This window comes from Aythya ferina (assembly GCF_964211825.1).
Source record: "Aythya ferina genome assembly, chromosome: 29".
NCBI classification, from domain to species: domain Eukaryota; kingdom Metazoa; phylum Chordata; class Aves; order Anseriformes; family Anatidae; genus Aythya; species Aythya ferina.
In genome coordinates, this window is record NC_140326.1 from 468,592 (window position 1) to 491,775 (window position 23,184).

The window sequence follows — 23,184 nt, forward strand, 5'->3', positions numbered from 1 at the left end:
ACCGGCACGCATCGGGACGCACCGGGACGCACGAGGTTCCGTGGTGCCGGTGGCACCGTTTATTGGTTATAAATACCGGACACAGCCCGGGCGCACCGGGGCCTGGGGTACCCGCTCCCGAAACGGCTGCGCTCTCCCAGGGGCTGGAAGGGACCGGGAGGCTCCGGGGACCTTCACGGACACCGCGCTCGTCCTGAGCTGCGCCCGAGCTCAGCTCCCCCCGGTCCCCACGTCCCGGCCATCCTAACCCGGGCTGCACCCCCCCAGGGGCGCTAACCCGGGCAGCAGCTGTCCCGGCTGTGCTCACCTGCCCCATGCTCGCTCCAGCTGTGCTCAGCTGCCCTGCACTCCCTCCAGCTGTGCTCACCTCCCCGCATTCCAGCTGTGCTCACCTGCCCAAATTCCAGCTGTGCCAGTCTCCCCATATTCCAGCTGCGCTCACCTGCCCCGTGCTTGCTCCAGCTGTGCTCGCCTCCTTGAATTCCAGCTGTGCTCGTCCCTCCACATTCCAGCTGTGCTCACCTCCCCAAATTCCAGCTGTGCTCACCTGCCTCACACTCCCCCAGCTCTGCTCCCCCCGACTCCCCCCACGCTTGCCATGCCCCAGGGGCCCTGCATCCGCAGCCCCCTGCCCGCTGGGGGCTCTGGGGCTCTGCCCCCACACCCCTCCTGTTGCCCCCCTGCCTCCTCCAGACCTGCCCAGCCCCTGCACACCCTGCCCCAGCCACCTTCCCTGGGTGCCCACTCTACATCCCTACAACCCCTACGTTTTACTTTTTTTTTTTCTTTCTTACAAAAATAAGATAAATTAAAATAAAATTAACCAATAAAATAAAAAAGAGAGATTAAATAATGCCCCGCATTAGCGAGAGACCTGTGGCAGTGGGTGCAGAGCCAGGCTTGGGGGCACGGCCCCACAGTGGGGCTGGGGTGGGGGGGTCCCAGCAGGGGTCTCATGGGTCGGGACAGCCCCGTGGCCACACAGCCAGGGAAAAAAGAGGCTGGGGCGAGGCAGAGGGGCCCCACGGCTCGTGTCCCCCTTGCACCCAGCTTGGGGGGACCTGCCACCACTGCCCCCATCACCCCCCGGCTGCTCAGTGGGGCTGGTTCAGCAGCACCTCCAGCCAGCAGGGGCAGGAGGTGATGAACTGCCGGGAGTAGCAGGGCCCCCAGCCCTTGCCGAAGCTGATGCGGACGCTGTGGGTGTCGCAGGGGCCGTCCCCGGGGTGCCGCCAGCCGGCCAAGCCCCCCGCCCGCTCGTAGTCGAACACCTTCACCGAGTAGCCGGGCAGCACCTTGAGGACGGCGAGCCCACGGGCGCCAGGGGGCCCCAGCGTGGGGGAGCTGACGAAGATGGGGTGCTCGCTGCGGTTGTAGGCCCACACGCCGCCCGGTTCCCGGCTCAGCAGCAGCCCGCGGCCGATCTTGCCCCGCGCGCGGCGCACGGCCTGGCTCCGGTGTGCTGCTGGCAGCTGGCCCAGGCAGAACCCGCTGCCCCGCGGCAGCTCGCAGAAGACGTTCACCGATGCCTCGTGCACGGCGTAGAGGCGGCCCACGCGCGTCCGGTGCTCCCAGTAGGCCAATTTGCACCAGTAGCCGTCCCTAATGGTGCTCCGTGAGAGGCTGGTGTCTGTTGGGGGAGAGCAGAGACGTTGGTGCTGGGCAGAGCAGCGCCCGATGCCGCGCAGGCACCTGGCAGCACAGGCCAAGGTGAAGCCTTGAGGGATGGGGGCACAGAGTTTTTTATGCCCCCAGGTCATGCACGGGGCATCCAGCTCCCACCGGGGCTGGCGGAGCGGACAAACGGCCGCGGCACCCCGTGGCTGTCCCGCCAGGATGTCCCGGCAGTACGGGACGGCCGGCTCCGGTGCGGGACGTGAGTCACCGGAGCTGCTGAGCGCCGGCACGTAGGCCCAGGGCAGCCCCAGGCATTGTCCCTGGGGGCCATGGGCTGCGGCGAGGGGGGGTCCCCGTCGTCGCGAGGGGAAGGTGGAGCCCTGCCATGGAGCGGCCTCGTGGCCAGCAGCCAGGCTGGAGCCGCGGCTTTGTGCGTCAAGGCACATTGTGTGTGTCCCCGTGGGCAGCGCTTCCTCCGGCGGGGAGTCCGGCACGGCCAAAAATAACAGGAGTGGCGCGGGAGGGGGCCGGGCCAAGGCTGGCTCCCCCGGCAGGAACCCCTCGTCCCGTTGCTGCCTCCCAGATCCGCTCCCCAATTTTGTGGCACCGCGTCGCTGCCCCTTACCGCGCCACTCCACGCGGTTGTAGCTGAACTCCAGGAGCTGGGGGTGCTCGGGCTCGGCCGGCCAGGAGGGGCTGAAGGACGACTTCGAGTAGGGGGGCGGAGGGGTCTCTGGGGGGACAGGGAAGCGGGTGAGGAGCTGGGACATGCTCCCTGGCCCCCCAAAGTCCCCTGCCTCCCCAAAGCCCCCTCAACCCCCCCTGAGCCCACCCCAAGGACCAGATGCTGGAGGGCAGCAGGGTGGGAAGGGGGGGCGAGGATGGGGGTCTGGGAGAACGGGGGGGCACTCACCAGGCACAGCCAGGCGGCTGAAGTGGTGGGGGTTGCAGCAGAGCGCGGCCGCGTCCCCGCAGCCCCCGCGGCCCCCAGCGCTCTGGCAGTAGGAGAGGTGCTTGAGCTCGTGGGGCTGGCGCAGGTCGGGCCAGCGGTACAGGCGGCAGAGCAGCACCTGGGGGGGCAGCGCCTGCTTGGCCCCCCGCGGGTCCCCCCGCGGCGCCCAGACGCAGCCGGACTCCCAGGCGCCCCGGCTCTCCACCGCCTGCACCAGCAGCTCCAGCTCCTCGTCCTTCAGCTTCTTGAACAGGGCATGTGCCGCGGGCTTCAGGGCGCCGTGGCCGTCCTCGGGGCCGGGCGCCGCGCAGCGCTGCCGCCAGAGCCGCCTCACCAGCGCGGCACGACGCGAGCGGAACATGGGGCAGCAGCGACGAGCTGGGGGACAGGGACAGGCGTCACTCGCTGTGCCACACCGGGTCCCCCCCTCCTGCCCCAAGGGCAATGCTGTGCCCCTGGGGGCTGCCCCATCTGTCCCCCCGCTGGTCCCAGCGCACACGGAGCTGCGGTGCCCTGCGTCGCTCTGTGCCAGGTCCCCAGGCTCACCTGGGGATGTGACCCCCAACCCCCCAAAAAAAGCCCCGTGCAGGGCAGGCTGCCTGCCCCAAGGCAGGGATCCCCACTGGGTGAGGGGTCCCAGGGGAAGGGGTCTGACTCACGGTGGGCAGCGGAGCTGGGTGCGAGGAGCCGGGGCTGCGCGTGGGGCTGTGCTCTCGGGGCGGCCAGGACCGCTCTGCCCGCGGCGCGCCGCAGCCAGGACTTTTTCCTGTGCCGGGACTCTCTCCTCCCCCGGACCTCCCCGTTTGGGAAATTCATTGATTCGTGGCGTCCAGGCCTTGGGCTGAGCTGCGGCCGGGGCCAGGACGTGGCGGCAGCGGGGCAGGCGCCAGACGCGTGGGCCGTGGTGGGCAGGGATGCCCCGCTGCCTGCAGGGCTGCCGGAGCCAGGCTGTCTCCCCAGGCTGTCGGGCACGGCCAGGGGGGTGGCGAGGAGCCCGGAGGGCACCGAGCACCGCGGCGACGCATGGCTGCAAGGGAGGGGCCGTGCTGGCACAGCCCCGGGCACGTGGGCCGTGCTGGGAAAAGTGGGAGCAGCGGGGCGCAGCACCACGGCACCGTCTGCAAGCCCCCAACCCTGCCCGCAGCAACGAGACGGGGCCGCAGGGATGGGCTGAGCCCCCCCAGGCAGGGGTCCCCGCTGCCCCCCAGGGCCCCCCGGCCGTCCCTGCAGCCAGGCCCCCCCGCGGGCACTCCGCGAGGGTGGGAGCCCGCGCCACAACAAAGCAGCTAATGTAAACGGGACCCTTATCCCGCGCGGGGCCGCGCTTCCTGCTCCCAACTTCCCGCCGAGATAAGGGAGGCCGTGCTGGCGCCAGGCGCTCCCGCCGCGGCCGGGGTGAGCGGAGCTTCCCCTGCAGCAGGACAGGGCTGCAGGCAGCCCCTGCACCGGGGCCAGCCCGGCACCGCAGTGGCCCGGCCAGCTCCGGGGCACGGTGGGCTCAGGGGACCGTGGGCAGCCCCCAGGGCTGTGGTGCCCTGTGCATCCCGCGACCTTCGCTGCAGCTCCTGCCGGGCCCTCGGGGTACGTTTTGCTCCGGCGGCTTCCCGCTGGCTCTTGGCAGCGCTGGTGCCGGCCGGGCGTGCAGGGCCAGGGCAGGAAACAGCCTGGAACGGGGACAAGCGGAGGCACTCGCTAAACAAGGGGCTGAGTCACAGCAGATAACCCGGCAGAGGGGGCAGCGGGGCCACGGCCCCCGGCACTGGCCCCCGTCCACCAAGGGGGACGGGGACCCTCAGGTGGGGGCGGTGGGTCCCAGCACCGCAGGGCAGGGATGTTGTAGAGGTTGTAGCTGGGTGCAGAGGGTGGAAGTTTTGGGGGTACAGTTGGGGGGACACGTGGGGACACCTTCCCAAGCACACACAGCCAGTCACACACTGCTCAGGTTTATTGGGGTCTGGGTGGTGAGGGGGCCACGGGCTGGGCCAGGTCCTGGTGCTGGGGGTCCATCAGCTGCGGGCTGTGCAGGGCAGGGCAGAGCCATCATGGAGCCACAAAAAGTCCTGGGGAGGGGAGAGAGGCAAAGAGGGGTGAGGAGCCCCGGGGGGCACCATGGTTGGGCACCCAGAGCCTTCACCTTGCAAGCAGCGCGGGCTGGGACCCCCCAACCCATCACCCCCACCGGCACCAAAACCGGGGCCCTGCGCCCTATCCCCACCCCCAGAGCATCACAGCCAGACACCCAAACCCTTCCCCACCCCCGGGGACCACCAGGACCACGTCTCCCCACCCCATCACCCCCTCAACACCGCGGCTGGGCCCCCGCACCCCACCCGGAGCAGGGCTCCCCGGCTCCAACGGGCAGAGCCGGGCACTCACCGGGGCGCGGGGGTCCCGTGCCCTAATCCAGCAGCTCCCGGATGCACCAGCTGCACAGCAGGAGGTAGGCGCACTCCCGCAGCACCCGCAGCAGCCAGGAGCCGAGGCGCAGCCCCAAGGAATCGCCGTTGGGTGCCGGCAGTGCCGCCGCCCTCACCGCTCGCCTCGGGGCGCCCGGCAGCCGTGCCGCCGCGGTGCGCAGGAGAGGCATGGCCGAGGGATCTGCAGCGAATGCAGGGTGACAGCGGGGAGGCAGCTGCGTGGCCACGAGGGCCCCGGGGCAAGTGCTGGAACCTGCTCCATTCTCTGCGCTTCAAAAGCCGCCGCGGTGACGTGCACAGGGAGGGGGCACTGCCCGGGGACCCTTTTGTTCGGGCAGAGCCGGCCTCAGCCCGCTTCACGCTCCCACTGCAGCCCCGCAGGGCCTGGAGGGAGCAGCAGAGCCAAGCCCGCATGAGGCGTGGAGCACAGGCTGAGCACAGCAGCTTTATTCAGAGCTGGCACTCGGCGGGTTGACGCAGCGCTGTCCCCGCGGGGACACCCGATGGAGACCCCGCAGGCGGCGGTCTCAGTGCAGCTCCCCCGAGCACAGCCCACGGGCTCTCACTGCCGGGCCGTGCGCTCCTCCTCCTCGTTTTCCAGCTCGTAAGCGGGCCGGTAGCTCTCGCGGCCCCGGGCGTCGGTGTAGCGCAGCGCCGGGTTCTTGGTGGTGTTGGCCATGCTCCCCAGGGACGTGTAGCTGCGGAGGGACAACGTGGCTGGGAGTGGCCCCAGGAGCACGGCCCCACGCTCTGTCCTCCTCCGGTGGGGCATCGCCGTGCCAAGCAGCTCCCAGCACTCACCCCTTGTCATAGAGGATGCAGTAGGGGACGAAGAGCTTGCGCAGGAACTCCCAGATGTCCCGGTACGTCCAGTCCTGTGAGCAAAATGGTGCAGGGATCGCTGCAGGCTGCCCGCTTGCCCCAGGGAAGCCAGCTCACCCCGGCCCGGAGCACACAGGGGGCAGCCAGCCCCCGTGGGAATCCACCACCCCCTGCCCACAGCCTCAAAGTGCGCCTGTCCCTCCCAGCACGTCCCCAAATGTGACAAAAGCCACCGATGTGCAGGAACGTGCCCTGCCTGCCAGCACCAGGCTGCAGTGAAGGGTGCCCACAGCCAGGCAGCAGGGCGGGAGATGTCAAGAGGAGAAGGGAAACTGGGGAGAAAAGCCCCCAGGGATGAGGAAGGATGAATGCTGCTCCCTCCCCACCGCTTCGAGCAGCCCTGCCCCTGTCCCTCGTGCAGGCAGAGGCAGCTGAGGCAGCGCACCCACCAGCAAGGGGTTGACCCGCATGTACTGGGGCCAGTCGGGGTCCGTCATGCACATGGGCGTCAGGGTGCGTGAGTAGGGGTCCGTCCGCCGCGTGCCCATCAGGACAGCCTCCAGCTGCGGCTGCTGCTCCTTCAGGGCGACCAGGGCCTCCCGGATGGAGCCTTCCACGGTGCACAGCTGGACCTTGTACCTGGCGGGCAGGACAGGCAGCTGCCAGCCGGGCTGCGGGAGGCGCCGCTCATCCCCTGCCCGGGGACCGGCCCCTCGCTGTCCCGTACCTCTGGACAGTCGCCTGGATGAACTGCTCCAGCTCAGGGAAGGGGGACACGGTGCGGATGTAGAGCACCTGCAGCTTCTCCTGCCTCTCCGGGTACCGCCTGGGGAGAGACCTGTCACTGAGGGGCCCCAGCGGATGGAGACTCGGGGCAGGGCAGCCATGCAGACCCCACCCGGTGGGCCCCAGCAATCTGCTCACTGCCCCAGAGGACGCAAAGGAGAGCCCCAGAGCCCCAGCTGAGGGCTGGGGGACCCCCGTGACCCTGCCCCAGGCTGTGCCGGGGCAGCCCCGTGGCTGGGTACCTCTCCAGGGCGGCATGGACAAGGTGCAGCAGGGCCGTGCAGTCCTTGCCTCCGTTGAAGCCGACGCAGAGCTGGGCCAGGCTGTAGCGGTCCAAAGCCTCCTCGATGGTCCGCAGTGCTGCTGCCACCTTCTGTCCCAGGGCTGAGCCTGCTGGGAGGGGACACTCGCTGCCTGCTGGCACTGCTGCCTGCCCAGGGCCACGCTGCTTCGGTTCAGCCCCAGGGCCCAGCTCCCTCCTGGGGGCTCGTTTTGCCCCCAAACAGCCTGGGACAGCACCCTGGGGCCAAGAGACTGACGGTGCTGATCCCCCGGGCTGCCCTTCCCACTGCCCCGGCCCCTCGGGGCCTGCCCGGGCTACGGGGTCCATGCAGGAGCAGCACGAGGGCCTGCACACGAGGTACCTGACTCCGCCAGGGCGTACACCTCGGTGGCCGCCAGCGACACGGGGTCCGTGACCAGCGGCACCACCACGCCGGGGGGCAGCTTCTCCACCAGGAAGCGGTGCGCTTCCTCCAGGTGCTGCTCCGACTCCGAGTCCAGCGTCAGCTTCACGCGGTAGTAGTTGCTGGCCCAGTCCGGGTAGGAGCCCAGGCTCACGCGGTCCCGGAAGGCGGCGTCGGCCTGGTCCAGCACGGGCGCGATGAGCATCTCGTCGGCCGCCACGTAGACGGCCCGCGAGTGGAAGCGGGTGTGCTCGCTGCGGAACAGGTGGCCCAGCCCGTCCAGGGCGCGCTCCATCAGCGCGGGGATGCCGGGGAAGATGTAGACGTTGCGCACGCTGACCAGCGGGTACTTGAAGGCGCCGCCGGTGCGCCGGTCGGTGCCGTAGTGGAGGCGCGAGGACTCGGGGACGAGCGCCAGCTTCATGGCCGGGCGCCGCGCCTCCGTCTCGCCGAAGACGTCGCGCACCAGCGCCGCCAGCTCCGGGTGCGGGACCACGCGCTCGCCGAACGCCTTGGCCACGGCCTCGAAGGTGACGTCGTCGTGCGTGGGGCCGACGCCGCCCGAGGTGAGCACGAAGGTGAAGCGGGAGGTGAAGGCGGCCACCTCCCCCGCGATGGCGTCCACCTCGTCGGGCACCACCGAGACGCGGGCCACGCGCACGCCCAGGGAGCGCAGTCGCCGGCACATGAAGAACGAGTTGGTGTCCTGAGTGTGGCCCTAAGGGGGTGCGCCCGTTACACCGGGAATGAGCCCGGTACACCGGGAGCACGCCCTGTAGGTACATTGGGTTCACGCCCGGTACATCGGGAGCATACCCAGAACACCGGGAACGTGACCCTTACACCAGGAACGTGCCCGGTATGCTGGGAGCACGCCCGGTAGGTACACTGGGTACATGCCCGGTACACTGGGAGCACACCCAGTACACCGGGATCATGAGCCTTACACCCAGAATGTGTCCGGTACACCGGGAGCACTCCCGGTACACCGGGAACGTGCCCAGCACACCAGGAGCATACCCGGTAGGTACACTGGGTACATGCCCGGTACACCGGGACCATGACCCTTACACCGGGAACACGTCCGGTACACCGGAATCGTGCCCGTTACACTGGGAACACGACCCTTATACTACCGGGAATGTACCCGGTACACCAGGAGCATGCCCAGTACACCGGGCACGTGCCTCTTCCACCGGGATCACGACCCTTACTCCAGGAATGTGTCCGGTACACCGGGCACACGCCCGTTACCCCGGGATCGTGACCCTTACACCGGGAGCAACCCCCCCGGTCCCCTCCGGTGTCCCCCCCGCTCCCGGTTCCCGGCCGCACCTTGAGGATCTCGTCCCCGATGACGATGATCCCGGCGGTGGCGGCGGGCCCCGGCCCGGCCATGGCCCGGGAGGCCGAGTCCCGCCGTGCCCGCAGCAGGGCCCGCAGCCGCGCCCCCCCCCCCGCCGCCGCCACCCGCATGGGGCCGGCCCCGGTGCACCGGGCAAGGCCGCGCCGCCTCCCCGCGCTCTGATTGGCCGGCGGGGGCGTACGTCACGGCGCGCTGCGAGCTCTGATTGGGTGAGGGGAGACGGAACCATGGCTGCGGGGCGGGGGGGGCCGCTCCCCCCCCTCCTCGGGGACTTGGGCCCGCCCAGCCCTGCGGCGGGTGCCCCTCCCCCGCCTCCCCCGGGCACCGGGACCCCCCCGCCCCCTCCTCCCGTCCCCAAAACGGGCACCGGGAGCCCCCCCACCACCCCCAGCCCCCCAGGGAAGGGCAATGCCCCCCCGGGAAGCCCCCCCGGGGCACCAGGGGCACACTGGCAGCTGCTCCCGGTGCCGGGACCCCCCTCCTGTCCCCCCCCCGGTACACCGGCAGCACACGGCAGTTCCCAAACGTCCTTTATTGAAGCTTTGGAGATCCCCAACCCCGCAGCATGGGGCCGAGCCGCCACGGCTGCCCCGACGGCACCGTCGCTCACGGGCATCCTGCGGCTCGGCCCCGGCCGGGCAGAGCGAGACCCCCCGGGGGGGGCACGGGGCCGCCGGGCGGGCACGTGGGGGGGCTCCTGGGGGCCGGGGGTACGGGAGAGGAGCAGGAAGGTGCTTTGGTGGCCCGGCCGGCAGCGGCGCCGTTCACTTCTCTGGCTTCTTGGGCAGCGGCCGTCGGAAGAGGAGGATGTGCGGCTCTGCAGGACAGTGAGGAGCGTGAGGGGAGCGTGAGGGGAGCGTGAGGGGAGCGTGAGGGGCGCAGCCGGCCCGGGGCACGTAGTCCCGGGGCAGCCCCCGCGGGCCTCACCTGGCTCGTGGATCATGTAGTGCACCCAGCCCTGGCTCTGCTGCACGCCCAGGTTGCGCCACTCCGACTCGGACATCAGGTGGGTCTTGGGCACCAGCTTGGCGATGTCCTTGGGCAGCATCACGTGCCTGCGGCGCCCACGGGGGGGGCTCACACCGGGCCGGCGGGGGGGCACGGCCATTCCCGGGGCTCCCCCCCCATCCCTCCAGGGCTCCTCAGCCACCCCTGGGGCTCCCCTGCCGCTCTGAACCCCCCCCCAATAACCACCCCCTACCCCCGGGGCTCCCCCCCGGTCCCTCCCCACCGCCGGGGCTCCTCCCATTTCCCCCCCCACCCCCGGAGCTCCCCCCCGGTCCCTCCCCACCCCCGGGGCTCCCCCCCCCACTCCCGGGGCTCACCCCCGACCCCCCCCCCGTTTCCCCCCGGTACCCCCGGGGCTCCTCCACCTTCCCCGTTGCTCCCCCTCCACCCCGAGCCCCCCCCCCAACCCCTCCCCTACCCCCGGGGCCGCCACCCCATCCCCCTCCCCTCCCCCCGTTGCTCCCCCACCGCCCCCGTGGCCCCTCCGCCGCCCCCATCCCCATCCCATCCGCCCCCCCCCGGTTCCCCCCGCCGCCCCCCTCCCACCCCACCCCGCCCCCCCTCCCGGTGCCCCTCTCCCTCAGGGGGCGGCGTTACCGGCGGCCGTTCCCCGCCCCGCCCCCTCCGCCCCCCTTCCCTTCCCCGGTTTTTCCCCGGTTTACCGGCGCCCCCCCGCCCCCCTCCACTCACCGGTACTCGAACTCCTCGTCGTCGTACTTGTCCGAGTAGTAGATCTGCTTGTGCGCCATGACCGCGGGCCGCCCCCTTCCCGGCAGCCCCCGCCGCGCCCCTCGCCTCTCCTCGGCCTCTCCTCGCCTCAGCGCCCCGCCGGGCCGTTGGCCTCCCCCCGCCCCCCCCCGCCTCGCGCCGCTTTCAAACGCCGCCGCCCCGCGCTCCCATTGGCCCGCGCCGTCTGGGCGGGCCGCGAGGCGCGGCACCCGATTGGCTGAGACGCGCGGCGCCCCGCCCCTCCCTTTCCCCTCCGCGCGGCTCCCGCCCGCCGCCTCCCCTCTCCTCGCGCGCGCTCGCGCGGGCGCGTCACGTGACTGGGGGGCGGGGTCGCGGCGTGAGGGGCGGGGGCCGGAAGTGAGTGGCGGGGCGGCGGGGGGCGGGGCGGGAGCGGCGGCGGCGGCGGGGGGGGCGCCGCGGCTGCCGGGAGCGGAGGAGGCCGGCGCGAGACCCGCGCGACACCCAATGGTGCCCCGGTGAGCGCAGCCCGCGGGACCGGGCCGTGGGGGGCTCCCCGGTGGCCGGTTGCAGGCCGCGGGAGGGCTCCCGGGACGGGCAGGCCCCGGAGAGCACCGGGCGGGGCCGTGCGGTTGAGGGGGGGGGCTCCGCCCCCTGCCGCCCGCCACCGGGCTGTGCCCCGCGGGGAGTGCGGCCAGCCCGGTGCTGGTCCCGGTCCCGGTGTCGGTCCCGGTGCCGCTACACGCCCGGTGGGGACCGCCCGGTGTTACCGGCGGCGGGGGAGGGGCTGGGGACGGCCCCGCCGGTCGCCTCCGTGCCCCCCCCGCGCGTGTCCCGGGCGCCCCGGGGCTCCCGGTGCTGCGGGCAGGCCGAGGCCGGGTGTCCCCGGCACGGGCAGCGCTGCCGGGACCCGCGGGGGGCTCGCTCCGGGCCCCAAACCGGCGACCCCGGGCCCCGAGGTCCCCTCGTGTCCCGTGGCGCGCCCCCGGCCCGGCTCAGCCCCGGGGCTCCGGGGGGGGGGCTCAGGGGACGGGTCCGGTGCGGGCCCGGTGGACGCTTCCCCCCGAGGCCTTCGTGACCCGGCTCCTTCCCGTTTTGGGTTCAAACCGCTCGGTTCCGTGTGCGGGAGGTCACCCGGTGAACCCCGGCACCTCCCGTGGCTTGCGAGGCGCCGCCGTTCCCCCGGGGCTGGGACCGGGGCGGCCGCGGCCATGACCCCTCTCAGCTTTTTGGGGGCCCACGGGCACGGCGGGGCACCGAGAGGCTCCCCGGAGGTCCCCCCGGTGCCGCAGCCTCCCCGGCAGGCCCGGTGCTCCCGGTGCCGGGTTTGGGGCCGCTTCTCGCCGCCGCTGTCCGAGCCCTGTTCCTGCCCCGCGGGGCACTCAGGGGCCTCGGGAGGCGGTGCCGTTACCGGCAGCCCCGCGGGGGTGGCTGCGCCCTGCTTATCTCCCTGCCTCGGCCCCAGATAAGGGCGCGATGGCTTCGAGGAAGTAAATCCGGGAAGCGCTGCCCTGCTCCGCCCCAACGGGGGCTCTCGGGGCCGCTCTTGTTCCCCCCCCCCCTGGCTCCCCGGGGCTCCTTTTTCTGCTCCTTCCTAACCCCGGCTCCCGTCCTGCTCCCTCCCGGGGCTGCAGCCCTGGGGGGCTTCGTGTGCCAGCCCTGGGGGGCGACACGAGAAGGTTTGGGGCGCTGCTCTGCGTGGGGGGGCCCCTCCTTGTGACCCTCTTGGTGCTTTTTTGGGGACCCGGCAGCTTCAGGGCCTTGGGGATCAGCTCCGGCGCTCATCTCACAGCACAGAGTCACCGAAACCGAGGCACTTCTGGTTTGGGGAGCTGCCCCGTGTGGCTCCCAACTCCTTTTACTGGTGGACGAGGCCTGAACAGAGCCGGGTCCGTGCCCAGCTCGGCCTCGTGCCCCGGAGCATCCCGGTGGCACCGTTGTCCCGGGACGGGGCCGTGAGGACGGAGGACGCCTCGCGGGTCCCTGCCCCTCGCCTCGGCAGCGTGGCAGCCCCGTCCGCCTGCAGCCAGCGAGGAGCCGGCCCCCTGACCCCCGCGGGTCCCTTCCAGCTGGGGACGTGGTGACTCAAAGGAGCTGGGGCCACCTCCCCGCAGCCCGGGGCCGGGCCGGCTAACTCGCTGTTTGTCCCCGAACCGCAGGTGGGACGGCCAGACGAGAGGGGCTCTGCCTTTCCCTTCCCTGCCCTCCGCCGCCGATGGAGTACGTGGTAAGGCCGGCCGGCGCTCGGGGCTTCGGTGGAGGGCGGCTAGGTGGCTTCGGTGGCGGGCCCTGCCTCCTCTCCCTCCCCGCCGGGCCCCCGCCGGCCTTCCCCCGGCCCCAGGAGGCGGCGGGGACGGCGGAGAGAGGAGGGCCGCGCCGCCGCCGCGTGACGTTGGAGCGATATCTGGGGGGGGAAGCACGCAGCCCTAGGCCGGCGCTCAGCCTTTTTCTCTTTGCTCTCGCCCCGTGCTGCAGGAGGACGGGGGACGGGGAGGGCTCCACCGCCGCTGCTTTCCGACCGAGGGGGTCTCCGGCCCGCCCTGCGCCGCTGAGGTGCGTACGTGCGGCGGCGGGCGGCCCGTGTCTGCGCGCGGCCGCGAGCGCCTCGCCGCGATTCCTTGCCAAACCCCGCGCGTGTTCCAGCTCTCTGACTCAGCTCCCGGTTTGTGTTTCCTGGGAGGATGTCGGGCGCTGGCCCAGCGGCGAGGCCCCGCTCGGCGCCCGGGGAAAATACGGGCTCGGGCTTGGCTCGGTCCCGGTTTGGAGGCTGCGGCCGCTCTCTGCTTCTCCTCCTGCTGCGCGCCGAGCTCGAGGTCCCCGGGCACGCAGAAGCACGCAGGACCCGGCCGAGCCCACACGTCCCCTCGCTTCCCAGGCACGAGGAGCGGCTCGGCCGGGACGTGTCCCGCCAGCTCCTCGGGGGCGGTGGTTCTGGCGGCTCCCTGCGTCCTTTAGCTTCAGGGGCAGGAGTTTTTCGTGGGGCTTCGCACGTCTCGGTCTGCCTTCAGCGCTCTGGGGGGGTCTCTGCGGCCCCTGGGGGGGTCTCTGCGGCCTCTCAGGGGGTCTCTGCCTCCTTGGGCCGGGGGGGCCGTGGCAGACGAGCTGTTTGTCTGCCAGGGCTGGCATCATGCGACCCGCCTCATGCCCAGCCGGTGCCAGTTGGGATCACGTGCGCTATCTGGCCTCGGCCTCGATGCCGGAGGTTCTGATAAAATCAGCACCGATTCCGTTCTCAGAGCAGAGCCCTGGCTGCTCCCAGCCCTGCCGCCTGCCTGGCCTCTTGGGGTCCCCTTCCCAGCCGGCTCCAGGAGACCCCTGCCCCTCTGCACTTCCCTCGGGGCTTCCCGGGGGGGCCGCCGTGCCGGGTGGGGTGTCCAACCCCGCGTCCCCGAGCCCCCCGGGTCCTCGCCAGCCCCCCGAGCCCCTTCAACGCCGCCCAGCCCCGCTCCCCCCGGCGGCACTGGCGGGTCCCTGCTTCCTGGCTCTCCCCGGCCCCGGGCTTCCTGCCTTTCTTTGGAGCGGCCATGGGAAGGTCACGGCGCTGAGCGGCTGCGGGGCCCCGGGCGGGGACGAAGCGCGCGGCGGGACGGCTGGCACGGGCTCCTGCGGGACCGAGGTGGGGGGCTCGGGGTGGGGAGCGGGCCGTAGGGTGCCCCGGTGTCGGGGCGCCCTGTGCAGGGGGATTTTCCAGCTCCTGCCTGGCTGCGTGGAGGTGCCAGCAGTTGGGAAGCGGGGCCAGAGGCCGCCGGTGCCGTGCTGGGTCCGAGCGGGGAGAGCCCTTCCCTTGGGTTGGATTCAGCTGAATTTGGCTCAGTGTTGGGTTTTGCAGAGTGAGGGGTCCCTGGGAACTGCCCAGGTGCCCGGCACTGGGTCGGAGGGGCCCGAAAGCCCCGGCTGCATCCCCGGGAGGTGAGAGGGGAGCTGTGGCCCCGTGGGGAGGGCGAGGCCGTGGCGATGAGCGTGGATGCGCGTGGTGGGGTTGGGCTGCTCCCAGCTCCTCCTGGCCCCGTTCTGCATCAGGTGGGGATGAAGGGGGAGCGGGGCAGCCCCCGCAGCCCCCACCACAAAACGGGGGCTACGCCCGGCCTCCCTGCCACGGACAGGGGGTGAGCTTTGCCCCGGCACCGCCGGCACGCTCCTGCTTTTCCCCAGCTCCCGCTAGCTCCGCCTGTGACCTTGATTTTTCTGCTCCAGATACTGGCTGGGTCCCCACCCCTCTCCGGGAGCCCCTCCTGCGCTGCCACCCCAGCCCGCTCGCAGCCCCGGCGCGGGCAGAGCCCGCTCCGCCGCCCGTGAGTCAGCACGGCCCCGCCGCTTACCGGCAGCTCACCGGCAGCCCCGTTTTCCTCCGGGAGGAGCGGCCGCGCCGCGGGGAGCAGCGGCCATCGGCGGCTCCCGCCGGCCCCGCGCCGCAGCCGGGGGCTCGCGCTGAGCTCGGCCTCTCCCTGGGGGCTCGGCACCCACCTGTGTCCTGCTCCCGGCCGTCCTCCTTCCTCTGCGCCCGGAGCCGTGCCGCCAAAGGGCTGGATGTCCCCGCGGCCCCAGCGAGCACCGGAGGCGTCCTGGCATCGCTGCCCCCCCTGCCTCGGGCGCCGCTCCCCCCTGCAAAGCCCGGGGAGCCAACAGCAGCTGCCTGCCGCCGGCACGTGGGTTGCATAGCGCTGGCCACCACAGAAGGACCTTGTTCGCTCCTGGCCGGGGCTTGGAGCAGGGCTGGGCTGGGCTTGGATGCGCTCTGTGGCTGCCTTGTCTCAGGGCTTTAAATATTCATGCTTTTGATTTCCTCTTAGCTGCCGGCGACTGCTTGGGGGGGAGCGCAGGGGCAGAGCGAGCCGGCGGGGGCGGAGGGGCAGCGGTTTGGGACCCGTCTGCGGGGCAGAGGGGGCCGGATCGGGCCTCGACCGAAGACAATGGGATTCGTGGGCAGCCCGGTTCGGGAGCAGCGCGGGGCTGAGGGGCTCCAGGCCCTCCAGGCTGGGGGCCGAGCGCGCTGAGCCCCCTCTCCGGCTGTTCCGCGCGGCCCCGGGGCGTAGCCGCGGCCCCGTTTCCTCCCCGCCGCTCCGGGAGCAGGGGTCGCTCTCCATCTGGCCGGATCCCTGCGTCCTCGCTGACGCCGCTTGCCATCGATCGGGGCTGTGACGGCGTGGAGCTGGGCAGCCCCCGCGGCGCAGCGGGGCCGGCTCTGCCCGCGAGCCATGCGGGGCTGGCGAGCGCCCGGCACCGAGCTCGGCCCAGGCTCGGGGGCGGCTTCGCGGCGGCCGTAGGCGCTGGGACAGCCCATGGGGCCTCTGTGAGCCGTGCCAGCCCTGCTCGCCTCTCCCCGGAATGGATCTGCTGCAGAAGAGCAAATACAGCCACCTGCGGAATGAGTCCGTCTCCTCCCTGGAGGAGGCGGGGGGCGGCGGGGGGGCCCCGGCCTCGCCGGTGGAGCCCCTCGCGGGCACGCGCTCCCTGCCCGGCTCCCTGTCGTCCTCCTCCCTCAGCCCCATGCTGCCTCTCGGGGAGCTCTCGTCCGAGTCGGAGGACAGCCCCACCACCCTCTGCTCCTTCTTCCCCAAAATGGCCAACCTGAAGCTCTCGAACCCCGCCAACCTGCTCAGCCTGCGGGGCTCCACGGCCGGCAGCCTCAAGGAGGCCGGGAGCCCGGGGGAGCCCGGCCCGGCCGCCACGCTCGCAGCGGCACCGGGAGGAGCCGGCGGCGGCCCCGATTCAGCGGGCCCTGTCGCTGTGTGTTCCCAGGATATGAACAAGCTGAGCTGCGGGAAGAAGACGCGGGTGGAAGGCGGCCAGCTGGGCGGCGATGAATGGACGCGCCACGGCAGCTTTGTCAATAAGCCCACGCGCGGCTGGCTGCACCCGGACGACAAGGTCATGGGCCCGGGGGTCTCCTACCACGTCAGGGTGAGCGCTGGGGCCGGGCTGGGGGGCACGAAGGGGCAGGGTGGGCTTCGGGAGAGCTCCCGGTGTGCTGCTTGCGGGCGGGAGGTGGGTGGGGGGTGTCCTGCGGGGGTCACCCCCATGTGGTGGGTGGCACAGGGGACCTGTCCCCGTCCCCTCCCCGCTCGTGGGCTGCGTGGGGAGGTGGGGGGCGAAGCTTGGGGCTCTCTGGGCTGACCCCGCTCTCCCCTGCCAGTACATGGGCTGCGTGGAAGTCCTGCAGTCCATGAGGGCTTTGGATTTCAACACCAGGACCCAGGTCACCAGGTGAGCCCTGCGTCCGTGCTGGGCTTGGGGGGGCTCTGCTGGGCTTGGGGGGGCTCTGCTGGGCTGGGGGGGCTTGGGGCTGCCCCGGGGTGGGTCCGTAGCTGGTGGCCAGGCTGTCTGCAGCCCTGGAGGCAGCTGCCCGGCGGATCGATGCGCCTGTCAATGGGCTTGGCCAGGCAGGAAGCGCTCCTGCGACCCCATCAAATATTAACCGAGCTCTTGGAGCTCTTCCCCTGCCCCAGCCGGGTCGGGAGCCAGCCCGAGGGCTTCCCTTTTGTGTCCCTCGCTTTAACCCCGTCCCTCCTGCGCTGATTCCCTCGCCCTCCGCCCAGCAGCGCCCTGCGGACGTGGCGCTGAGCGCGGAGCCGCCCCGCCGCCGCCTCGTCCCTGTGCTGGGGTGGGTGGGGGGACCAAAGGGGGGGCCCCCAGCCCAGACTGACGTCCTGCTGCGCTCCCCGCAGGGAGGCGATCGGCCTGGTGTGCGAGGCTGTGCCCGGTGCCAAGGGAGCCGTGCGGAGGAGGAAGGTGAGGCTGGGCCGGGAGGGCTGCCAGCGGGCTCGGGCTGCCCGTGGCCGAGGGCTGGACCTCAGCCCGGGCACCCGGGGCTCTCGTTGGCCCTGTGGGGAGCTGAGCTGGCTGCCTCTGCTGGGAGGGGGACGAGGCTCCGGGCCCAGGAGCCCCCTTCCCAACGCTGCCGTCTGCCCCCAGCCCTGCGGCCGCTCCCTGAACTCCATCCTGGGGAAAAGCAACCTGAAGTTCGCCGGCATGCCCATCACCCTGACCATCTCCACCAGCAGCCTCAACCTCATGGCCTCCGACTGCAAGCAGGTGAGAGGCAGGGGCTGGGCGGCTGGCTTTAAACGGGGAGGGGTCGTCGTGTCCCCTCCGGGCCCCGCTGGGGGGCAGGGGGTGTCCCCAGCCTCCACGGGGACATCTGGGTGGGTGCGGGGCTTGCCGAGCACCCACCTCCTCCTGGTCCGAGGGGCCTGGCTCACCCGTTGCTGGGGGCAGAGATCTGAGGGGAGCTCCAGGCACTCTGTTGGTGGCTCCGGGGGTGTCTCGGCCGTTCTCTGGTGCCCTGTGGCTCATAACCAGGGCCCCCCCGAGCCCGTGAGCCCCAGCCCCAGGGGGAATGTGGCAGGCAGGAGGTGCCAGCCGAGGCTGGGCGCTGAGGAGCCGCAGCCACCGCCCCCTGTGCCTTGCAGATCATTGCCAACCACCACATGCAGTCCATCTCCTTCGCTTCGGGGGGAGACCCGGTGAGTACGGCGGCTCCCATCGGGCTGGGTCCTGACCCCTGGCACGGGACGGGGCTCCCCTGCCCTGGCCCTAAAGTCTGGGGCACCGTGGTCGCCGGCAGCCCCATCTCACCGGTGCCTTCCCTCCCGCAGGACACCGCTGAGTACGTCGCCTACGTTGCCAAAGATCCCGTCAACCAGAGAGGTGAGGGCACTGCCGGCTGCCCCAGAGCCCCGTTTTGTGGGTGTTTGGGTGCAGCTCGGCAGGGTGGGGGGCACTGGGACCCCCTCAGGGGGGGCGCACAGGGTGGGTTCAAGGGGCGGAGGATTTAACGCTGAGGTTCCCCGCCCCCACCCCGCTGTTCCCTTCCCAGCCTGCCATATCCTGGAGTGCCCGGAGGGCTTGGCGCAGGACGTGATCAGCACCATCGGGCAGGCCTTCGAGCTGCGCTTCAAGCAGTACCTGAAGAACCCCCCGAAGCTGGTGACGCCCCACGACAGGTAGGCAGGGAGGTGTCACATCTCCCGGGGGCGGCGCAGGGACGCTTTGCTGGTGGCTGCTGAGCTGGGCCGTGCCCCCCCCCAGGATGGCGGGGTTCGACGGCTCTGCCTGGGATGAGGAGGAGGAGGAACCAGCCCCAGACCACCAGTACTACAACGACTTCCCCGGCAAGGAGCCTCCCATCGGGGGGGTCGTGGACATGCGGCTGCGCGAGGGGGCTGCGCAGACCCCCAACCACCTGGGGGCCACGCTGGTAAGGCTTGGGGCACCTCTGCGCAGGGTGCTCGGGGGGAGATCCCACATTACGAGGGAGATGCAGGGACCCTGGTGGAGCTCTGGGCTGCTCGCTTGGGGTTATTCCAGCCCAGAGTCCGCGGCGTGCACCTCCAGCACCTCTCACAGCCCCATGTGGGGACTTGGGGGCACGATGGGACCCCCCGGGCTCACTCACCGTGTGCCTCTCTCTGCAGCCCGTCGGCCAGACCTCTGGTGGGGAGTACGACCCGCGGAAGCAGCACGCTCCTGCCCAGGGTAATGCGGGGGCCGTGGCTGTCCCCGTGCTGCTCTCCCGCACCCCAAACCGCTCCGGCATCGAGCGCTGGCGCTGGGACCGAGGCGGGCTGGAGCCCCGCTGACTTTTTGTGCTCTTTGCAGCAGGGAGAGAGAAATACCCGGCTGCAGCAGGCGTGGCGGGCCGCACCGACCTGTTTGATGACCCGTCCTATGTCAACGTGCAGAATGTGGACAAGGCGCGCCAGGCGTCCGCTGCCGGCGCCCCCACAACGGCCAACGGCAGCGCCCAGCGGGACCTTTTCGACATGAGTGAGTGCGGTGGGAATTGTAGGGGCTGGAGGGGACCTCGAGGGATCAATGGGTCCATCCCCTAAACGGGATGCAGCCGTGGCAGTGCCCGGGCTGTGGGGTTTGCCGTGGGTGCGAGGCGAGCGCCGGCCCCGCTCCTTTCCCTGCAGAGCCCTTCGAGGACGCCCTGCGCGTGCCCCCCGCCGTGCCCGTGAGCCTGCCGCCGGCCCAGGTGGTGGCCTCCATGGAGGAGCAGCTGCGCCGGGAGCCCTGGTACCACGGGAAGATGAACCGCAAGGAGGCCGAGAAGCTGCTGAAGGTGAACGGAGACTTCCTGGTGCGGGAGAGCACCACCACCCCCGGCCAGTACGTGCTGACCGGCCTGCAGGGCGGGCAGCCCAAGCACCTGCTGCTCGTCGATCCCGAAGGAGTGGTGAGTCCCTGAAACCCCAAAGCCGGGGGTCCTGCACCCCTTTGCGAGATACAGGAGCCCCCTGGGCTTCCTGCTGCCCCTCGGGGGGCACCCCGGGGCTGGATTTGGGGGATGGAGCGGGCACAGCAACGCACGGGGGGCTCGGGGCTTTGTCAGCTGCGGATTTCTGAGCGCCCCTTCCCGCAGGTGCGGACAAAAGATCATCGCTTCGAGAGCGTCAGCCACCTCATCAGCTACCACATGGACAATCACCTGCCCATCATCTCGGCTGGCAGCGAGATGTGCCTGCAGCAGCCTGTGGAAAGGAGACTGTGAGCGCCCGGGGACCCCGGTGCGCGGCCCCCCCCGGCCCCACTCCCTGCCCCAGGGGGGAGCGCTTGGACTCGCAGCCCGGGACCGGGCTCGGACTGCCTGGGGACGGCCCCGTCCCCGGTCCCCATCCGCCACGAGGAGCTGGTGGCCACGGGGATGGCGTAGCAGGAGCTGCCTGCAGGGCGGGGGGCTGTCGTTGCCAAAGCCCCTGCCTCCCCCCAGCTCCAGCCTTTGCACAGCAGCTCAGCTCGAACCAAAGCCTGGCCCCGGGCGGTGTCGCCGCGGCGTGGTGTGGCCCTGACCCCTTTTGTGCTCACCCACGGGGGGGGCGCACGGGCCCTCGGCCCCTCGTCCCGCCAGCCCCAGGGGGGGGGTCCGGCCGGGGGCTCCCCAAGCACAAGGCCGGGTGGCCGCGCACCGAATGTACCCGATCACTTTACGTGTTAACTGTGCCTTGACCCCGCAGGTCCCACACACTTATGCAATGCAGCCGGGCGGGGGGGCGACGGCCCCGAGCCCCCTCCGGGCCCCCGCCGAGCCCCTTCCCGGGCACCCTCGGGGGTTTTTTTGGGGGGGGAGTGGCCGGGCCCCGCCGCATGCACCTCGTTCCCTGAAGCCAAAGCGCAGCCCTGCCCCGGCCCCGCTATAACCAAAGGACGCGGCGGGCGGAATTAAAGTTGGTATTTCTCTAGGCCCGGCTGCTGTGCTGGGGGCCGGGGGGGGGCAAAAAGGGGGCTTGGGGGGTGAGCACCAGGGTCGGGGGGGGCAAGGACTGGGGCTGGGGGCGAGTGCTAAGACTGAGGGGGCAAACAGGGGGGCCAGGGGGCTGAGCAAGGGGGCTGGGGGGCGAGCATCAGGGTGTGGGGGGGCGAGTGAAGGGGCTGGGGGGCGAGTAAAGGGCTTGGGGGGCGAGTGAAGGGGCTGGGGGGCGAGCACCGGGGCTTTGGGGTAGAGTACTGGGCCTGGGGGGCGAGTAAAGGGGCTGGGGGGCGAGTAACGGGCCTGGGGGGGCGAGCAGCGCCCCGTGCACCCCCTCCCCGTTTCCCTCCCCCCCTCCCGTCACGTGGTTCCTCCCGCCACCCCCGCTTTCCCCTCACATGGTTCCTCCCTCCCTTCCCCCCCACCTCCACTCATGGACCGTCCCACCCTCTCCCCCCCCTTTCCCCCCCACATGGTTCGTCCCGCCCCGCCGGGCTCCCCTCGCCCCGCCCCCTCGCTCCGATTGGCCCCGCGCGCGCGCCCGCGGCTTCCGCTTCCGGTCGTGGGGCGGGGAAGGGGGGGGCGGGGGGGAGGCGCGGCGGGGCCATGGCGGCTCCGCGCCGGCTGTGAGGCGATGGCGGCGCCGCACGGCGAGAAGCTGGAGGGAGGCGTCCCGGCACCGCCGCCCCCGCCGGGGGGGGGCCCGCACCCCGCGGGCAGCGCCGCCGCCGGCGGGCCCGGCAGGAAGCAGGGGAAGGCAGGTGAGACAGCGGGGAGGGCCCGCGGCCTGCCGGTACCGGGGGGTGAGGGGAGGGAGGGGGGGGTTGGGGGGGGGCCGGGGCTCCGCCGCTTCCCGGTGCTGACGGCGCCGCCTCCCCCCGCAGGGCTGCAGATGAAGAGCCCGGAGAAGAAGCGGCGGAAATCCAACACGCAGGTAGGGCCGGGAGCGGGGCCGGCACCGGGACTGCCCCCCCCACCCCCCCCCGTACCCCCTCCCGGTGCCGGTGCCGGTGCCGGGCCGTGACCCGCCCTCCCCCCCCCGCAGGGCCCGGCCTACTCGCACCTGTCGGAGTTCGCGCCGCCGCCCACGCCCATGGTGGATCACCTGGTGGCCTCCAACCCCTTCGAGGACGACTTCGGCGCCCCCAAGGTGGGCGCGGGGGCGGCGGCGGCGGCTCCGTTCCTGGGCAGCCCCGTGCCCTTCGGCGGCTTCCGCGTGCAGGGGGGGCTGGCGCCGCAGGTGCCCCCCGGTTACGGCGGGGGGGGGCCGCAGCCCCTGCGCAGGCAGCCCCCGCCGCCGCCGCCCTTCGCCCCCGGGCAGATGGGCCCGGCCTTCGGCATGCCCCCCCAGAACCCCGGCTACGTGCAGCCCGGGGCCATGAGCTTCCCCGGGCAGCCGTTCGGGCAGCCCCTCGGACAGAACTTCAGCCCCCCCACGGGGCAGCTCATGCAGGGGCCCGTGGGGGGCTTCGGGCCCATGATCTCCCCCACCATGGGGCAGCCCCCCCGGGGGGATATGGGTCCCGGGCCGGCGGCCCTCAACCCCCCCGGCGGCCCGGCCATGGCTCAGCGCTTCGGCCAGCCTGGAAACCTCTTCGGACAGTCCCCCATGCAGCGCCCCGGGCAGAACGTGCCCCCCCTGCCCCCCACCGCCAGCCCTTTCCCCGGGGCGGACCCCGGCTTCCCCGCCGGCGGCGAGGAGGGGGGTAAGAACCTGAACCCCCCTCCCAGCAGCTTCCCCCAGGAGCAGCACTCGGGCTCCCCGGCTGCCGTTAACGGGGCGCAGCCCAGCTTCGCCCCCCCCAGCGCCGGCCGCGGCGGCGGCACCCCCGAGACCAACAGCCTCCCGCCCCCCCCCGGCAAGGCGGCCGGCGGCTCGGGGCACCAGCCGCCCCCAGGGTTGGTGTACCCGTGCGGGGCCTGCCGCAACGAGGTGAACGACGACCAGGACGCCATCCTGTGCGAGGCCTCCTGCCAGAAGTGGTTCCACCGCGAGTGCACGGGCATGACGGAGAACGCCTACGGGCTGCTCACCACCGAGGCCTCGGCCGTCTGGGCCTGCGACTTCTGCCTGAAGACCAAGGAGATCCAGTCGGTGTACGTCCGCGAGGGCATGGGGCAGCTGGTGGCCGCCAACGACGGCTGAGCCGCCCCCTGCGACTCCCCCCCCCAAGCCTTGTACAGCTCCCCGCGCAGTTTTAGGACCAAACCCCCCCTTTTTGTAGCCATTGGACTCGTGAGCACGGGACGGCAGCGAGTGGCCCCCGCCGGGACGCACGGGGGGCTCTGGCTGTGCCGGTGTGTGCCATGGGGGGGCTCCCTCGGGTGTTGGGGAGCTCCATCGTGCTGGTGTTCGGGGGCTCAAGCTTCCCTGGACCCCCCCCGGGGGGCTCTGCCTGCTGGCACGGGTGCCCCGGGGGCACCGTGCCCCCCCTCCCCCTGCTCCGTGCAGTCCCGGTGCCCCCCCCCGCCCCCCTTTTCCGCTCGCGGAGGTCCCGGTGCCCCCCCCACCCCCCCCCCGTTTTAGCGGAGCGTTAATGGAAACTTTTGTATCGTCGCTATAAAACTCTGAAACCGCCGTGTCCGTGTCTGCTCTGCTCCGGTGCCCCCCCGGTTGCCCCCCCCTCCACCCCCCCCCGGTGCCCGCCCCGCCG

The 23,184-nt window shown here is 72.2% G+C and overlaps 5 protein-coding genes across 11 annotated transcripts; 2 read left to right on the plus strand and 3 right to left on the minus strand.

Annotated features, from left to right (window-relative positions):
* Positions 1-32: 32 nt before the first annotated feature.
* LOC311424880 (mothers against decapentaplegic homolog 6-like) lies at positions 33-3,609 on the minus strand. Its single transcript, XM_084500349.1, is given in 6 exon segments — positions 33-1,630; positions 2,243-2,350; positions 2,531-2,947; positions 3,229-3,286; positions 3,288-3,392; positions 3,394-3,609. Coding segments are annotated over 6 exon segments (1,425 nt in total). The 5' UTR covers positions 3,595-3,609; the 3' UTR covers positions 33-1,094.
* An 887-nt stretch (positions 3,610-4,496) lies between these two features.
* Positions 4,497-8,759, minus strand: FLAD1 (flavin adenine dinucleotide synthetase 1). Its single transcript, XM_084500350.1, has 8 exons — positions 8,616-8,759; positions 7,239-7,998; positions 6,837-6,984; positions 6,536-6,634; positions 6,258-6,447; positions 5,788-5,861; positions 4,946-5,684; positions 4,497-4,629 (listed from the first exon to the last, which is right to left on the minus strand). The coding sequence occupies exons 1-7, from the start codon at positions 8,754-8,756 to the stop codon at positions 5,549-5,551; spliced, it is 1,548 nt and encodes a 515-aa protein (XP_084356476.1). The 5' UTR covers positions 8,757-8,759; the 3' UTR covers positions 4,497-4,629; positions 4,946-5,548.
* A 404-nt stretch (positions 8,760-9,163) lies between these two features.
* CKS1B (CDC28 protein kinase regulatory subunit 1B) lies at positions 9,164-10,513 on the minus strand. Its single transcript, XM_084500358.1, has 3 exons — positions 10,345-10,513; positions 9,574-9,701; positions 9,164-9,463 (listed from the first exon to the last, which is right to left on the minus strand). Exons 1-3 carry the CDS (start codon positions 10,401-10,403, stop codon positions 9,411-9,413), a joined length of 240 nt encoding a protein of 79 aa, XP_084356484.1. The 5' UTR covers positions 10,404-10,513; the 3' UTR covers positions 9,164-9,410.
* Positions 10,514-10,761: 248 nt separating this feature from the next.
* Positions 10,762-20,522, plus strand: SHC1 (SHC adaptor protein 1). 6 transcript variants are annotated; one of them, XM_084500353.1, is made up of 15 exons: positions 10,774-10,859; positions 12,501-12,568; positions 12,817-12,894; positions 16,081-16,242; positions 16,475-16,545; positions 17,007-17,070; positions 17,254-17,373; positions 17,751-17,804; positions 17,937-17,988; positions 18,158-18,284; positions 18,370-18,538; positions 18,756-18,816; positions 18,940-19,107; positions 19,257-19,519; positions 19,706-20,522. In XM_084500353.1, exons 2-15 carry the CDS (start codon positions 12,557-12,559, stop codon positions 19,832-19,834), a joined length of 1,530 nt encoding a protein of 509 aa, XP_084356479.1. In that variant the 5' UTR covers positions 10,774-10,859; positions 12,501-12,556; the 3' UTR covers positions 19,835-20,522. The 6 variants fall into 6 exon arrangements, with proteins under 6 accessions (XP_084356481.1, XP_084356479.1, XP_084356480.1 ...); XM_084500354.1 differs by lacking the exon at positions 12,817-12,894 and having other exon boundaries at positions 10,778-10,859; XM_084500355.1 differs by lacking the exons at positions 12,501-12,568; positions 12,817-12,894 and having other exon boundaries at positions 10,762-10,859.
* Positions 20,523-21,120: 598 nt separating this feature from the next.
* PYGO2 (pygopus family PHD finger 2) lies at positions 21,121-23,108 on the plus strand. 2 transcript variants are annotated; one of them, XM_084500247.1, is made up of 3 exons: positions 21,124-21,291; positions 21,415-21,464; positions 21,576-23,108. In XM_084500247.1, exons 1-3 carry the CDS (start codon positions 21,165-21,167, stop codon positions 22,674-22,676), a joined length of 1,278 nt encoding a protein of 425 aa, XP_084356373.1. In that variant the 5' UTR covers positions 21,124-21,164; the 3' UTR covers positions 22,677-23,108. The 2 variants fall into 2 exon arrangements, with proteins under 2 accessions (XP_084356372.1, XP_084356373.1); XM_084500246.1 differs by having other exon boundaries at positions 21,121-21,464.
* The last annotated feature ends 76 nt before the right edge of the window (positions 23,109-23,184 follow it).